This window comes from Trichosurus vulpecula, chromosome 7, assembly GCF_011100635.1.
Source record: "Trichosurus vulpecula isolate mTriVul1 chromosome 7, mTriVul1.pri, whole genome shotgun sequence".
Taxonomy (NCBI): Eukaryota; Metazoa; Chordata; class Mammalia; order Diprotodontia; family Phalangeridae; genus Trichosurus; species Trichosurus vulpecula.
This window is the reverse complement of record NC_050579.1, coordinates 155,037,079-155,055,483: the sequence shown is the minus strand read 5'-3', so window position 1 is coordinate 155,055,483 and position 18,405 is coordinate 155,037,079. Positions and strand designations below refer to the sequence as shown.

Here is an 18,405-nt window from a genome sequence, read left to right as displayed (position 1 = left end):
TAAGTGATAGATTTAAAAACCACGTTTAACAGTAACTTTGCACACACACTGAAATGAATTCAAATTCAAATCATATTCAATTTAGAATAAAAAGTGTTTCACTCACAAATGCCATTAAGTTAATTTTGTATCATTTCCAGGGTTGTTTTCTGATGACAAGCTGTCTAATGGAATTACATTAACTTTTGCGATGTCCCAAATTAAAGGGACTTTGTCTCAAGGAGTTGCATTAGTAACCAGACCTCTCATTTTGTGGTTGATTTTGTGCTGCCTTGTTTCTTAAGAGAAGAAAGGATGAAAGTGTCATCTGTATTTGCCCATTTGTAAAACATGCAGGATTGATGTGAAATTATTGTTAACCTACCCCTGAATAGAACACAGGGAATGCAATTGTGAAGAAGGCAGCTTTCAGGAACTGTGGCAAGAAGGGCAATGCCCATCCTCAAAGGAGGGTGAAGCAGAAGTGGTATTTCAGAGTACACTACAAAAGATGCCTCAGCCAGATGCAGCAATGTGATGGTGAGTTCCTGAGGCAGAAATAGAATGAAGGTAGGAGATAGATGGGATGGAGGACTTAATCTGCTGAAGGTCTCTTTTTGCTCAAACCAGATTACCCAGTAAATTCTTGACTTGCCTTTTTTTTTTTGATAATTTCATCTTTCAGAAAGTAAAGGAAACAAGGAAAAGAATTACTAATCTGAATTTCAGTTTGACCCATGAGGAAAAATGGTTTGGTAAAGTGAAAATGATGAAAGTTTCCTTCGTGTTCAAGAGAGACAGATAAGGAGAGGAATATTAGACTTTTGGAGAGTATATCTTAGAAGGTTCAGAGAAAAGATGGAGATGAGCCCTTGGCACAGATTCTGGGAAAAAAAAAAGGTTGGCTCAAAGAGAAAAAGAGGCTCTTGACAATGTAAATCTGATAAAATAAATTAAAATGATCTTAATGAGGAAAAATGGGGGAGGTATTTAAAGAGACTAATGGGGTGCTATGGGGAACTCAGATTTTAAAAGCACAAAACATGCAAGTGTGGACACAAAACACTGGCACAGCTCTAGAAGACTGATGGGAAGACTAAATCTCAGGATGAGCCAGTACTCTGAATCCTACTATCAATAATATTATTTAAGGAAGGAGGAAAGAGAAGGGAAAAAGACCCACATGTACAAAAATATAGCAGCTCTTTTTGTGGTGGCAAAGAATCAAAAACTGAGGGGATGCCCATCGATTGAGGAATGACTGAACAAACTGTGGTATGTGAATGTAATGGAATTCTATTGTTCCATAAGAAATGATGAGCAGGCAGACTTCAGAAAAACCTGGAAAGACCTGCATGAACTGATGCTGAGTGAAGTGAGCAGAATCAGTAGAACACTGCATATGGTAACAGCACATCGTGCGATGACTACCTTTGTTAGACCTAGTTCTTCTGAGCAATGCAATGACCTAAGACAACTCCAAAAGACTCATGATGGAAAATGCTATCCACATCCAGAGAAAGAACTATGGCGTCTGAATGCAGATTGAGGCATACTATTCTCTCTCTTTTTTTGTTTTTTCTTTCTCATGGTCTTTCCCTTTTGTTCTGATTCTTCTTTCACAACATGACTAGTATGCAAATAGGCTTAATATGATCAATATATACACACACACACACATATACATAAATATACATACATACACATATACATACACACACACACACACACACACACACAGCCTACATCAGATTGCATGCTGTCTGTGGGAGTGAAAGGAGGGGAGAAAAATTTAGAATTCAAAATCTTATAAAAGTGAATGTTGAAAACTAAAAATAAATAAATTAATTAAAAAAAAGGAAGGGAGAAAAAAGAGCAAAGAAAGGTTTGCCCTGATGCTTGGTATAATAACAGGTGAGAAAAAAGAACTTTTCAACTTCAGTAATTTCTGTTTTCTCTATTAAAGAGAATTATCTTTCTACTGAAAAGGCTAGGACAATGGTTCGAAGGGAAATGAAACCCAGGATAAGTGAGCAGATACTTGAGCTGAGCAAACTGTATCCAAAGATTTTGAAAGAATTTGTAGGTATGATTGTTGAAGATGATTATCTTTGAGGCATTCTGGCAAATGGGAAATGTGCCACAGGACTACAGATGGGCAAGTGCTCTAATTTTCAGAAAGGGGGAGAAAATTCTTCAAACTATAGGCTCATAAGCTTGAATTTTTTTGTGTAAAAATTCCAAAACAGATTATTGAAGAAATGTTTTGCAAGCCAAACAGGGGAGTAATGATCACTAAGAGCCTTTTCCCAACTCAATGTTTTTCTAGGCTAGGAAAGCTTTGGCCCTAGATGATCCTGTGATGAGATCCATTAAAGATATATGTCCCAATAAGATCCAGAATGCCTAAATTGGCCTTCTCTCTGTTCCTCACATGTGACAGACAAGACACCTTCCATCTTTGTAACTTTGTAATGGTTCTCTCCATGCCTGGAATGCACTATCCCCTCACTACTGCCTCATAAAATCTTTCTCCTTCTTTAGGATGCAGCTCTGGCACCACACTTTTTGTTAAGTTTTTTTTTTTCTGATCCCCTCACCTGCTAGTGAACTCCCTCTCAAAATACCTTGTATTTACTTACTTTGTATTTAACCTTTATATACAGCCTTCTTGTCTCCCTCATCAGAAGTTAAGTGTCTTGTAAATTTGCTGTATCTGTAGCTCTAGCATGTCACACTTGGCCTGACACAGTGGGTGATTAGTAAATACTTGCTGACTGACTGACAGGAGGTCAACTGCTGCTATGTTCAAACTGTTCTGAAGGGCAATTGCCAAGTGGTTTGAAGTATTTTCTGATACTGTGAAAACTGTCAGTCTATTTTAGTGATCCCAAGAAGAGTGATGAATTATTCCCAACATTCACACATTTTTGATGCTCCAATGCAGATGAAGACAAAGGAGATGATTTACAGTAACAATAGTTTAAACAGGCCTGGAATATTTGTGCTCTTTGACCTCTGATATTCCAGAAATTCCTATGAGAAGCCCCAGGTTTTTAAAGATCTTTACTCAATGATTCAATAACTGGGGTAACATTTGACACAAATGATCTAGCTAGTTGCCTTTTGGCTCTAAATAAGCAAAGAATCCTTTGATAATCTGGTTCAATTCTGTTGTCATACATAATGCATGTGCTCATTCCAAGGAATATTTTAAAGTTATCAGAGCTTATTATGTGCAGTAAAGACTATGAACAAAACATAATACATAATTCTGCTACCCTATCCCCAAATTCTATTTACAAAAATATCTTCTTTTAAGTCACTGGGTACACTTCTGTTTTGAAATCTATGAAAACAACACATTGAGCCAGAATGAAGTTATTTATTCCTTTGTGTACTCTTTCTTCTATTAGTAAGGAAAACATGTGCCAAATGCACTTGGAAAAAGTAGATGCTTCTAAGGTATATATTTGGGAAAGGCCAAACAAATTTAATGCACACCACAGAAAATACTAGAAAAAAGGGAAGAGAAGATATAGAAGCCAAGGTAAAGAATCTTAAAAGATTTAATAAGAACAGTACTTTCTATACTGACAAATATACTTACTAGGCATTCTCACTCAAATGATGGCATAAGACACTTTTGGGAAGTCAATTATTCATTATGTCTCATGACAGCCAGCAAAGTCAGTGAGTATGATATTTATTTATAAAGTAGTTTGGGGGTGATTGTGTGGGGGTGAAGGGAAGGAAAATAGAAGGTAATCCAAGAATACTAGAAAAAAAGGCACTACTAAAAAATGTGTGCTTCTGCACATGAATATTTTTAATTGATATCAACAACATAGAGGAGATATTCAGGTCAGGAACTCCACCATTCTGAACACTGAGAATTTTTCACCAAAGTTATTTGCTGCTTCATGTGTGTAACTGATATGATTTAAGACCTGATCATTTGAAATTTTGGGGTAGGATATTCTTTATTTTTCCAAAGTCATTGGCTAACAAATCTAAGAATACTAGAGAACTTAAAACAGAGCTTTTGCATTCATGCTAAGTACCCCTAATTTCTATATATGACAAAGACATCATCAATGGAAAAAATGCCATTCTTAAAAATTTCCAGGAGCAGAGATGCTCTAATTTGTTTCAACAGAATGTTATAGTGCTTAAATACTCTCACTGTTAAGTAGTTCTTGCTGAAATCTAGCTTATACTTTTCAAAATACAATAAAATGAGATTAAAATGAATTTGTTTAAGACACTGTGTTTAGAGCACAGTACTATATTAAGGAAAAAAGTAACATGATGAAAGTATAAAATATTTGTTATACAATGAAACACACAAGTTTTATAGACATTTGTAACTATTCCTAAGATACTCCAGAAACAAATAAAGATAAGAAATCAGTAAGAAAATGGAAGTCAGTTCACCAATTGACAGGCATCCCTGAAACTTCTAGTTCTTCACACCCACAAAAAGAGCTTGCTATAAATATTTTAGAACATATAGGTTTTTTTCCTTCTATAATCATCTTTGGAAACAGACCTAGCAGTGCTGGGCCAAAGGGAATAGGCAGTTAACTCTTGGGCATAATTTCAGATTGCTCTTCAAAATGGTTGAATCTGTTCACAACTCATAGTTCACCAGGTCCTTCACCAACAATGAATTAGTATCCAAATTGTTCTACATCTCCTCTAATATTTGTTGCTTTCCACTTCAATCATTTTAGCCAACCTGATAGGTGTAAAATAATATCTCGGTGATGTTTCAATTTGCATTTCTCCAATCAATAATGAGTTAGAACATTTTTTTCATATGACTATAAACTGTTTTGATTTCTTCATCAGAAAACTGCCTGTTTATTCACTTTGACCATTTATTAATTGGGGAATGATTTGTATTCTTATAGATTTGACAAAGTTCTCCATATATTTGAGATGAGACCTTTATCTGAGAAACTATCTACAAAATTATTTTTCCCAATATTCTACTTTCCTTCTGACCTTGGCTACATATGTTTTATTTGTACAAAAATGTTTAAATCTAATATAATTGAAATTATCCATTTTATACCTCCTACTGCTCTCTATCTCTTGTTTATTTGTAAATTGTTTACCTATTCATAAGTCTGACAGGTAATATATTCCATGTTCTGCAAATTTCCTTGTAATATCTTTTCATATCTATGGTATGCATCCATTTTGACCTTATCTTGGTAACTGGTGTAAGATACACATTTTTGCCAGATTGCTTTCTGGCTTTCCCAACAATTTTTACCAAATAACAAATTATTATCCTAAAAGCTTACGTCTTCACACTTTTCAAACACAAGGTTACCATAGTCATTTACTGCTACAAATTGTATGTCTACTCTGTTCCACTGATCTACCTTCCTGTTTCTTAGTCGATACCAGATAGCTTTGATAATTACTGTCTTAGATATAGTTTAAGATCTGGTACTGCTAAACCTCCTTCCTTTACATTTTTAAAAATCAGTTCCTTTGATATTCTTGAATTTTTGTTCTTCAAAATGAATTTTGTTATTTTTTCTAACTCAGTAAAATAATTTTTTTGGTAATTTAGTTGGGATGGCATTGAATATATGAATTAGTTTAGGTAAAATTGCCATTTTTATTATACTGGCGCTGCCTACCCATGAACAATTAACATACTATTCCTCCAATTATTTAAATCTGATTTTATTTGTATAAAAAGTTTTTTATAACTTTGTTCATATAGTTTCTGGGTAAAATTGGCAGGGATACTCCCAGGTATTTTATACTATCCAGGACTAACTGGAAACAGAAATTGTGGGAATACCCGTCAACTGGGGAATGGCTGAACAAGCTGTGGTATATGATCTTGATGGAATACTAGTCTGTTATAAGAAAAGATAAGCTCAATGATTTTAGAAAAACATGGATAGACTTGCACAAAATAACAAAGAATGAAATGACCAGAACCAAGAGAACGTTGTATACAATAACAGTGTTGTTTTACGAAGAACTTTGAGCAATAAAGTCATTTTGACTATTATAAATACCCAAATTAACCTACAAAGGACCTATGAAGGAAGATATTACCTGCATCCAAAGAAAGAATTGGTAAGTAGAAGTATGTATAGAATGATTTTACGTGTGTGTGTGTATGTGTGTGTGTGTGTGTGTGTGTGTCTAATGGTAGCCTTCTTTAAGGTGGGGAGGGAGGGGAGGAGAGGAGGAGAGGAAGAAAAGAGAGAAAAAAATGTTACATGAAAACTTTATTATATATTTAAAAGGAATAGCAAGTAGTACCTATTAGATTTACAGTTTCAGGTGCAATCATCTTTCTTTTTTATTCTACTATGTTATTGGAAATGCTTGTTTTCTCTCTTAACTTCAGAAAAAAAAGAAAATGGTAGTCAAACTGTAATTTTACGTTACCAAAAGCAGTATTACTTGTACATATTTTTTTTAAATTCCACTTTAATACCAAAAAAGCATAAAAATTGCATACTCAAATGCACAAAACAACACAACTCATAATTTAAATACATCTGATTCAATTTAACTTTTTTTTTTGTTTTTTTGAGGGGGGAAGGCAGGGCAATTGGGGTTAAGTGACTTGCCCAAGGTCACACAGCTAGTACATTTGTCAAGTGTCTGAGGCCGGGTTTGAACTCAGGTCCTCCTGACTCCAGGGCCAGTGCTCTACTCACTGCGCCATCTAGCTGCCCAATTTAACTTTTTAAAGTTAGTTTTTAAATAAGACATTTTACCTCATTTCTCATGATTCTCCAAAGATTTAGTGTGATCCGCCCAACAATATTTATCTCACTCATTGTATCAGATCCATAGTCATCTCGTTCAGCAGCAAATCTATTCTCTATTTTGTCATCTACAGAATTGAAAAGAGACTGCATTAGGGCATGTTCAGGCACTTCAGAATGTTATCCCCAATAAAAATTAGAATCAGAATAAATTAAAAAATATGCTTGTCTGGATGCAACCAATAAACTATTTCTTAATTGTTACAGAGGATAGTGTGCTTCATAGTACTGGAAAATTTTCTATTTACTTAGCTGTGGAAACTATTATATGCAATAATTTTATCTAAATTTTTACATTTTTAAAAAATTGAACCTTTTTTTTTTACTTCTAGTATTTCTTCTTGCTTTTTTATACTCACACAGAACAGTAGCATTTTTCTGGCTTTAATTTCAAAAGTGTGCACTATTCCTATTTTATATTTAATAATTGCTAATATTTATATACAACTGTATTAGTAAGGCAATAAACACATCATCGATGATAATTGTGAATGTGCCTATGTAGTTCTATATCACAAAATATGAGAGACTCTCCATATAGAAGGTAGAAGTAAAACATTTATTCAGACACCAGAGGACCAAATCCCATAACCAGTAAGTCCAACCCATTCAAGCAGCAACCAACTCCCAAAACTAGTAAGCCCACTTAAAACACAATATCACAACACGGAGCCCTGCCATCCCATAACCTTCTGCCCAACTGCTAGGGCCTTCCCACAAACACACTCACAACACAGCCACCACATCTGCTCTATCCCTCAGTTCTAAGTGTTCTCCCAGCATTTCCTGTAGCACACTTTCCTTTTTCCTCTCATCAAGCTCCTCCCACCACATGTGACTTAGGCTTCTTGTGATGTAAACAGGTCACATGGCCTATCAATAGATGGGAAAGATCTTCAAATCTAAATTGTGCCAAGGCACTGTGCTAAGCACTACATAATGATTATCTCACTTGATCCTCCCAACAACCCTGGGTGGTGAGTGCTATTATTATCCTGATTTTACAGATGAGGAAACTGACTTAACAAAACTTTACATATGTACAACGCTTTATACTTTTTAAAGTGCTTTTGCACGTATTATTTTATTTTATTCTAACCACCCTGTGAGGTAGGTAGCACAAGAATCATTGGTTTTTGTATATGAACAAGCTATATACAGCAATGGAATCATCGATGGAAAAAAATGCCATTAAAAAAATTTCAGAGCAGAGATGATCCAATTTGCCTCAACGGAACGCTCTAGTGCTTAAACACTCTCACTATTAAGAAGTTCTTATGTTAGAGAAGTAATTGACTTCAAAGCTATATGGCTAATATATAGTAGAACAAAGACTAGATCTAGGTCCTCTAACTCCCAGTCCAGTGTTCTTGTCAAATTGATGAAGTCCTAACATGAATACTGCTCTGAAACCTGATTAAAGATATCCCAGAAGACACATTTTCTGTAGTGAATTGAAAACTGGAATAATCCTCCTCAACAGAAAATAGAGTTCTGCATCTAATTTTAAGGAATAGAGATGCTTCAATAAAGTTTCCATTTTTGCCACCAGTGTTAGTTAACCATATATGTAATAGCACCTAGCAAACTGACAGGGCAGAAGATTCCCTGGGTTTACTAACTATTGAAACAACCATGGCAGCCACAGAGAAGGGACTGACATTAAAAATATTCAGTAACAGGAGATGCTCTACGCTCACTTAATAGGACATTCTAGTATTTAAACATTCTCAGTGTTAAAAAAGATAGTTCTAGTTCAATAAGAAGGATCTTCTATCATCTGGAAGGAAGACTTGTTTCATATCCCTCTTCCTAGTTATTAAAAGAAAGCAGTAAAAAGAGAGACTGTGATCAGAGATAGAAACAGCCTACTTATTAAAGAAAAAATGTGAGTCACTGCCTTATCTTACTTTTTGGATTATTAAGATATGACCTAAGAAAAAAGGAGGCAGAATACTACCATACCTTATCCAACATCCTTAATTTTATTTCTGATGCTTCTGTTTTTCTATCACATTCGTTTCTGAATATTCCTCCCTTGTCCCCTATCCAGTGAACTGTCCATTGCAGCAAATATTTTAAAAAAACCCCAACAATTCAGCAAAAACAACCAACACAGTTGGCCTTCTGGTATATGCAGTACTCTACATTCAAAGCTCCACCTCTGGTTCATTATCATAGTAAGTGTCTGGAGTGAGATGCAAACCCAGGTTTTCTTGCTACCTAACTCTGTACATTTCATTCTGCCTTGGCTTATATAAGTCTTCTCATGATTCTCTGAATGCTTCCTTTATTGTTTCTTCCATCACCATAATATCCCAATACATTAATGTTCTACAATTTATTTAGCCATTCCCCAAATGATGAACACCTATTAGTTTCCTTTCCTATATCTTTGATAGCACAGGAAGTGCTACCACAAATACATTGGTATTTTTTTTTGTCTTTGACCTTCTGGGGCAAAGGTCTAAGTTCTGTACCTTTCCCAAAGCAGTTCCCTTTGTGAGGTAGAAAGTGTAATAATTATGATGCCTATTTTATAGATGAGGAAACAGGGACAAGGTTAATGACATGCCCAAGGTGAAGCAGCTATATAAATGTTAGAACTAGCATGTCAATCCAGGTTTCCTATTTTTACCATAGCACGATATCTCCTTCTTAATAATATGGTTAAAACAAAAGAAAAAACCTTTTTGATTCAAAAAAATATTTTGTGATCAAAGACAAAGAAGAAAATCCTGGTAGGTAGCAAAAAAATGAAATATAATTCAAATTGCTTCTCACGAAACTCAGAAGTATTTGCTATCCTGGATTCTTAGACTCATCAACTTTCCTTGTTTTATTGAAATCATCTCCTCTCTCGTTATTTTCTATCCAATAATATGGAGACCAGCTTTATTAATATTTCAATTTTTCCTCCTACTTTCTGATTTCCAAGGAGTATCTATTCTAATGTGGCATTTTAAAAGAAACTTAAATAAGCATTCTCTAACTGCAAAGAGTAGGTAATTTTGAAAGCTTGATCAGAATCAGGGCCTCTGAGAAATAACCTTCAAATTCAGATATTCCTTTAGACTGGTACATGAAGATAACCCAATTTATGGTGCCTTTTTGCCAATAAAACAAAGTTGCAAAATAGAGAGGAAGAATTTGATTTAAAGGAAAATGGCACTTTTCAATTTTCTGCTTGTATTTACCTTTTAACTTGTTATACAATTAAGCCACAATAGATTCACAATACCTGGAACACGGGAGATCATCTGACATAAGTCAACACTTAATGCAGCAGCCCTTTGTAAGAGGTAGCCCCAGGAATGCATCTGAATTTCATATCCTAACAGAATATCAGGATCATACCTAAAGAGACAGCAACAAATTATTTAAGAACCAAACTAATTTAATTTTGAATATGCCTTGTATAAGAAGAATTCTGTTAATAAGGCCTACAAAAGCTCTAAGATATAACTTGACTTTTAAAAAATTCTGTAAGCATAATTTTCTTGAATTTATGCACTGATAGATTCTCCATCAGCATGTTTTAAAATTTAGATGAGCACGGTTGCTTAGAACCTAGTATACTAAAGCATTTGCCTAATGGGACAAGAAACTTTTTTTAAAATTAAATCTTACTTTTTTCACTCCACAAAAATCTACCTTCTTTCCCTCGACATCCCCTCCCCATCAACCTTCCACCATAAGAAAAACAAACCCAGTTACAGACATGTACAGTAAAGCAAAACAAGTATCTGCACTGACTATATAAAAATATATTCTGCCCTGAGTCTATCACTTCTCTGTCAGAAGGTGAGGAGCATGTTTCATCATCAGTCTTCTAGAATCGTGGTTAGTCATTACACTGAACAAATTCCAAAGTCTTTCAAACATACAATATTTTTGTTATTTTATAAACTGTCTTTCTAGTTCTTCTCACTTCACTCTTTATCAGTTCATAAAAATATTTTAAAATTTCTCTGAAAGCATCTCCTTCATCATTTCTTATGAAACAACAATATTTCATTACGTTTACATATTGCAACCTGTTTATCCATTCCCCAGTTGGTGGACATTCCTCTCAATTTCCAATTTTTTGCCACTGCAAAACGAGCTGCTATAAACATTTTTGTATATACTTAAGTTTGTTTTGCTCAGGATAATCCCTCCCTTATGCTACCTTCCCTTTTAGTGCCTACCCCTTCTACCCTTTCCCTTCTATCTACCCACTGAGTAAAATATATTTCTGTGCTCAACTCTGTGTGTATATATGTATGTATTCTTCCATTCTTCGACTAGTTCAGATGACAGTAAGGCTCAAGTGTCACCTGCTCTGACCACTCTTCCCTCCTTGTTTACATAAATTCCTACTTGCACATCCCAATTATGTGAGATAGTTTTTCCCTAATCTGCCTCCCTGCTCTTCCCCTTCCCAGCAGTGTATTCCTCCTCCTCTCTATTTCCATTCTTCTTTTGAGATCATTAAGACATAACAGAATTACTCCCAGGTTATTTGAGTCAATTAGACTCCCACTATGTCATCTGATGATGACAGGGGACACATATCATCTCTTCACATTAGAATGTAAACAGTTTATCTTCGCTTAGTCCCTTATGATTGTTCATGTTTACCTTTTAATGTTTCTCTTGACTCCTGTATTTGCACATCAAAGTCTCTACACAGCTTTCATCTTTTCATCAGGAATACTTGGAAGCCCTCTATTTCATTAAAGTTGCATTTTTAATCCTGTAGGACTAGATTCAGTTTTGCTGGGTAGGTAACTCTTGATGGGTAGGTAAACATATATCCATTGCTTTTTGGACTACCATATTCCATGCACTCTGCTTCTTTATATAGTGGTGGTTGCTAAAATGTGTGTGATCCTGAATTTGGCTTATTGGTATTTGAACTCTTTCTTTTTGGCTGCTTGTAGTATTGTTTATTTATTTGGATTTTGGCTATAATGTTCCTGGGAGTTTTCATTTTGGAGTATCTTTCAAGAGATGACTGATGGATTTTTTTTGTTTGTTTGACTGTAACTTTCAAATAGATCAGTAATCTTAAATTATCTTTTCTTGATCTGTTTTCTAGAGGAGTTGGCTTTTTTTGGTTTGGTTTGGTTTTCTGTTATATCTTACATTTTCTTCTATTTTTTTCAGTCTTTTGACTTTAATACAGCTTGTTTAATGGAGTCATTATATTCTATTTGGTCCATTTCGATTTTTAGGGAGGTTGTTGCTTGGGTATAGTTTTGTACCTCTTGTGCCAAGCTAGAAGTTCCCTTTCCAATTCTTTCTTCCACAGTTCTATTTACAAAAATATTTTAAAACTTTTTTGTAATTCTTGCTTCATCTCTTCTAACAACTCTCATTTACCTTATACACAAACTGTGTTTTTCTTTGGGGTTTTGCTTGTAGACATTTTGGAGTCATTCTCTTCTTCTGGGTTGGTATCTTCAGTGTCCCTGTCACGATAGTTTTTTATGGTGAGATTCTTTTCTGTTTGCTCAAATTTCCAGTCTGCTTACTGACTTTGGACTTTATGTTATAGTAAGGCTCTGAAACCTCCTGTGGAGAATGTCTTGGCCGGTCTTGTTGCTTCTTTCTTGGGTATTTGGTCCTGTATTACTCAAGGATTTCAGGGACAGTTCAGGTTGGGGACCTGCAAGCTTTCAGTGATCCCAAATGGTTTGATTCAGGGCAAAGTCTAATTGCTGCCCCTCTACAAGTTCCCAAATTGAGTCTATTTCTGAGCAACACCTGTGGGCTTGCCTCTGGTTGGAGTCCCAGGAAACTGCTACTGGAGTCAGCCACTGTAAGCCAGCTGGAAAGCCCTGCGTCTTCAGGGTGACAGGGTGACAGAACTGCAGGTCTGAAATTACTGGCTTGGTTATATGGCTTTATGCTTCAGAATGGTTTGGAAGCTAGAACTGAGACTCCACTCTGTTCCTGGGGTTAGTCACATGACTGCTACTTGCTTTTGAACTTGGTCCTTGCTAAAAACACAGCCAAGCACCCATGACCATTCCTCACTCTGGGATTCTACCCCCAGGTGCAGGTCCCCTCCTAAGTCAGTCCTGGATCTGTGATTTGGACTGGATAGTGAGAAACAGAGCTACCAGTTGGCATCTACACCTGTACCTCGCACAAGTTTAGGCCCCTCTTTGCTACATTTGAGACTTCTTCTTACCCTGGTGCACAGCCTCTCCCTGTGCTGCAATGATCCACATGGCCATTCCTGGCTAGACCCCATCCCCAGTGTCCGCAGACCTCTTTGTGTCTCTCCCTCTGCTGAACTTGGCTGGAAAAATGACTCACTGTGATTTTTTTCTTGAATTTCCTGATCAGGACTCGGTCTGATGCATTTTCTAGATCTGTTTGGAGGAGTTGTGGGGTAGAGCTCGTCTGTACTTCTTCCTGCTACTCCGCCATCTTGGCTCCGCCTCCAAGAAAATATAATTTTCAATGTCATCTAGCTTGATAATCAACTTTTTGGTAGCATAGAACAGTGGAAAGATTGATGGAGGACTTATGGCCAAGATGGCTGGCTGAATGGAGGCAGAGTGGCCAGTTTCCATCAAAACTTGAAATTCCCACCAGACCAATTAATGATTCCAAATAAGAAAAAATCCAATGAGAAACCACAGTAAATGACTTCTTCTACCCCAGAACTGCACAAAGTTAGCCACTAGTCCAAGAGCAATAGAAAAGAGGGCCACCAGCAAAGCCAGTGACAATGTAGGCAAATATAACTGTAGCCTCCCAGAAAGAACAGTACATGTATAGTGCCAGGCTTTCAGTTAGAGGTAGAAAGAGCAAAGTGTTCCTGTGTGAAAGCCTAAGGAGGTCAAAAACATTAGCAAGTGGACCCTAGAAGCTCAAGGGAGCTGCAGGGACCAGTGTTTAGATTAGAACAGTCCAGGCACCCAGGGTCTTCAATGTTTCCAACAGTGTCCTAAGAAGTCATAAACAGCCCTGAAGATCTAGGGCTCTGCACTTCAAAGCTCCAGGGAGGGCCTAACCATGTGAAGTGGAGGTCAGCCCTAGAACCCAAGTGACTCGGAGTAATATAAAGCACCCCAGCCAAAAGTACAGGGACAGAGCCTGACCCTAAAATAATATAACTGTTATAATCTGAATACATATGATACCTGATAAACAAATAATCTGGAAAACAGGTAAAGGGAGAAAGAATTTAAGAATCACTGGACTCCCTGAAAACAATGACAAAAAAAAAAGGCCTGGATACTGCATTTCGAGAAAAAATAAAAATATGTAAGTGAAAACAGAAAGAATCTGCTGACCACCTCCCTCTAAGACACTCTGAAAGGAAAAGCACCATAAATGTCATAGCCAAAACCCAGAAGCTCCCATGTGAAAGAAAAAATACTGCAAATATGCAGAAAGAAGCAGCTCAAAAATCAAAGGCCTACAGTCAGGATTATACAAGATGTAGCAGATTAAATGAAATGAACCTGGAATACAATATTCCAAAAGACAAAATATATAGGGTTACAATCAAGACTAATACTTCGCAAAGCTGAGTACAATCCCATGGGGAAAACAAATGCACCTTTAGTAGAACAGGACTTTCAAGCATTTCTGACGAAAAGATAAGAGCTGAATAAGAACTCTGGTGGGGAAAAACATCAAGAAATCTAGAGAAATCTAAAAAAGTAAATTTATTTGAGCAACTCGAAAGGGTTGTATGATAACATAACATAAACATACTAATAGGGGGAGAAAAAATAAGTGTACCTTCAGGGCCTTAATATCTTTAAGGCTATTGAGAGAGTTAAATAAGAAAAACAGGGTCTGGGGGGAATGAATTGGTTCTTTTCTCAGAGTTTAAAAGCGGGGGAAGAGAATGGAAGACAAAAGGAACATATTAATGTAGAAAGGAAGAAAAGGTAGAACTTGCTATTTCCTCATAATTGGGGATCATGAAAAGAAAGGTATATAGACATGGAGGAAGCAGTATGTTGGGGGGGGGGGAGGCATCAGGCAGCACTCTTAACTGAAAGGGACAAAGGAAGATTGAACACACATGTCTCGTGTAGAAATACACCAAAAGCAACAGATAAATATGCTTCCATTCGTGGGGATAGAGGGACGGGGACAGCTTAAAAAGGAATGATAATACTTGAGAGGAAATAGTTTTAGGTAAAACAAACTTCTTGATCCTGAATCAAGGAAGAGGACCTTAAAAGGAGAGGTGCAGAAGAAAATCGAAGAACTAGAACCTGAGAGAGTGTCCATCAACTGGGGAATAGCTGAACAAATTGTGATATATGAATGTAATGGAATATTAGTGAACCTTAAGAAACAATGACAAAGATGATTACAAAGAATCTTGGGTAACAGAATCTGATGTTGAGTTCAGTGAGCAAAATCAAGAGAACTGTTTTATACAAAGCCAACAACTCTGCAAAGAAAAACTCTGAAAGACTTAAGAATGTTCAGAAATCCAACAAACCACCAGGTCTCTGGAATACTTAACATGAAGCATATTACCCACCTCCTTACAGAGATGTAATGGACTTAAGGTGCATTAAGAGAAATAATTTTTGGACACGGTCACTCTCTTATCATACCATGTCCTAGACTACATATCATTCCCATGTCTCCTTATTTTCAAAGAGGTAAGGCTTTAAAGGGGAAAAAATGGTAACAATTTCTCCTTCACTTCATTTCAGAAATGCCCATATTTTCACATGAAGTATGGTTTATTTTGTAACTAGTCTGAAAGGATGACAGGTAATGATAGAGAGGTGAAAAATAATAGGAAAAGGAGAAGGTCAGGCACTGGAGAAGGTGATCACAGAGGTTGATGTGGGGCACATGGAAGGCTAAGGAAAAGATCATCACATTTATTTTTTTTTTATTTTTATTTTTTGCAGGGGGGAAGGTAGGGCAATTGGGGTTAAGTGACTTGCCCAAGTTCACACAGCTAGTAAGTGTGTCAAATATCTGAGGCCAAATTTGAACTCAGGTCCTCCTGACTCCAGGACTGGTGCTCTGCTCACTGTGCCACCTAGCTGCCCCTGAGCATCACATTTCTAATTGTGGTGACACAGTTTACAAAGAGAAGTCTCTGTTAAGCTTCAGCCAGCTCAGCAGCACCTATCTGTTATTCCCTTGGAAATCTTCATAATACTTCTGATTTAGGCTTGAAGAATGCTTATTTTTTAGAGGGAGACTTAAACTAAATGTTATAAAATAAAAATTACATAGTTTTTGTCAAATTGTAAGTTTAAAAGAAAGCTAAGAAAATAATATTTCCACCAAAGAAGAGAATAGAGAATAGAGTTTACTTCGAATTAGATTCTATAACACCTTCAATACTCAAATATATTTAGTATGTATAATCAGCATAGCAATTTGTTGGTGTGGCAGGTTTTATACGGTTGAGTAAGTATCTGATAGAACAAGAGATTGTAGGCAGATCGCCAGATGGTGAAATATCTATTAAACAATGTGCATTAATGGGGCCTTAAGGAATAACAAAGAAAGACATTGTTGCAGTTGTTTAAACGTGATTCTTTTAATACCAGTCACTTCATACCTTAATCTTAAAAATGATAAAAATATTTAAGTGTCATCCTGGTTTTATTCACTCCAATAAGGGGATCTCAACATCAGTTTTAAGAAAATAGCTATGTAGGTATGGTTAGATAGCAAAACATTTCAAGAGAAAAAAATCACTTTTGTGTGAGATAAAATGAAGTTCTGTATAAAGTTGAGAGCAAAAATTTCAGAACCTTTTAGAAATCTGAAATGCTGGGGACACAGCTATATAATTCAATTAGCATTTACTGAGTGCCTACCATGTGTTGGCAACATGACAGGTGAAAAGAGATAGAGACAAAAAACCAATACTCTGCCCTTGAAAGGCTTATTCGTAGGAAAGGACATATACAGACATGAGAAGGCACTAGAATAGAGATCTGAGGGAATCTAGAGAGTATACATATTAAATAGAATCTCCTTTAAAAGCCTAATTCATTCAATACATTCATTTCCTTTGAAAGAGCATTAGAAAGTTAAACATTATATGTAGAAGTTTAAATACTGTCTTGTTCAGTCTTAACTCTGACAAGGAAACTGCCTCTCTACAGCAGTCAAGTCTCAAAATGTGGCAAGATTTCACTTGACATGTAGTCTGTAAGCTGCCTCAGGCTCTGGACATACTACTGAGACTTCTGACCCCAAAATAATATGGGATCTGGGAACAAACCATAGGCCAAGTTTAAGGAAAGTGCAAAGATGATAAACAAAGCTCATATATTTAGAGTGGGTTTCAAAGTGTCAGAATGGAGATCTTACCTTACAGTCTTGATATCTACCTCTTTCTCCTATTTATTTTTAAGCCCAAGGGTGTTGTGGTCTTGGAATACTACAGCAGGGACTAACAAGGCCCTGTCTGATTTTGTTCCAAAAAAAGCTAAACATAGTAATACCAGAGTTAAGCAAATCACTGCCCTCTTAGAGGTGATAGAACAACTAGTCAAACTGTAGCATATCTCTCCAGGCAATTTTTATGTCTTATGTATCTAAAATCATCACATGAAATAAAGCTTTCCCTAGTCCCATGGTGGCTCTTCCATTGCCACATTACTTACTTCCTTGTGTTTGCCATATGTTGCATAAGGATTCAACATGGGAAAAATATGCCTTTTAGTAAGTACATATAGAAGTGAAAAGTTATTGTAGGATTAACATTTTGATACTAAAACATTTTTCATCTCTTCCTACTGTTCATATGGTATTTGTCTGATAATAAAACCCCAAAGCTACTTTTCATAATTTAGATTTGCCATATTTTCTTAATCATTGGTATAATTTGGGTTCTTAGAGAAAACATTTGGGAAAAGTTTTGCACCTGCAAAAGATAGACAGAATTCTCAATCCTGGAAGATATTCCTTCTGTTGGGAAAATGCCTAAACAGGAAGAAAAAAAGTGCAACTTCTAGTGACATTATTGGGCATATGCTGGTACATATACACATTGATATTGATTTAAGTTCTCATGCGTCTTTGGCTAGTACTGTTGGCTGAAAGAGGAGTGTGGGTACTGGAAACTTTTATATGCTCCAGACACCTTCTTTGAAAAAATGAAAAGCAGTATGGATACTGTGAAGACTCAATAATACCAATCCTATAGCTACAAAAAATATTACTTTCCTTTTGTAGAATCAGTGGATAGTAACAGTTTTGATGTTGTGTCATTTAATTCAATTTATCATTTGGCAGAAGACACTTCTCTTGGTTAAAAAAAATTTTTTTTTAAAAGTCCATATGGCTCAGTCTAAGGCCTGCCCCCATGATATTTTTTTCCTCTGTGCATAGCCCCACTTCGGTATTTTTTTCCTTTAAATAGGAAACAGGTCAACTAACTATAAAGCAATCTAAGCAGCTGTCTGAGGTTACAAAATGCTTAAGCTAAAGCTAATAACTTAAGTAATTTCAGACTCTAAGGGGACATTTTCCAGTTTGTCTAAAGTAGTGAAATGACTAAATCAAGCAATGGAGAAAAACTTTAATAAAGAACCGAAGTTTCAATAAAGGCTGGAGATGCCTGTGGTTAGCAAGAATTACTATATATTGGGGTGTGTATGGT

The 18,405-nt window shown here is 36.1% G+C and overlaps 1 protein-coding gene across 2 annotated transcripts in view; it reads right to left on the bottom strand.

The window, feature by feature from the left end:
* REV3L (REV3 like, DNA directed polymerase zeta catalytic subunit) overlaps positions 1–18,405 on the bottom strand; it is a 273,850-nt gene that overhangs the window by 63,210 nt on the left and 192,235 nt on the right. For both annotated transcript variants that reach the window (XM_036766365.1, XM_036766364.1), the window contains exons 19-20: positions 10,036–10,151; positions 6,744–6,862 (exon numbers count right to left, since the gene is read on the bottom strand). In XM_036766365.1, the coding sequence (XP_036622260.1) occupies positions 6,744–6,862; positions 10,036–10,151 (235 nt within the window). The remainder of the gene's footprint in view (positions 1–6,743; positions 6,863–10,035; positions 10,152–18,405) is intronic.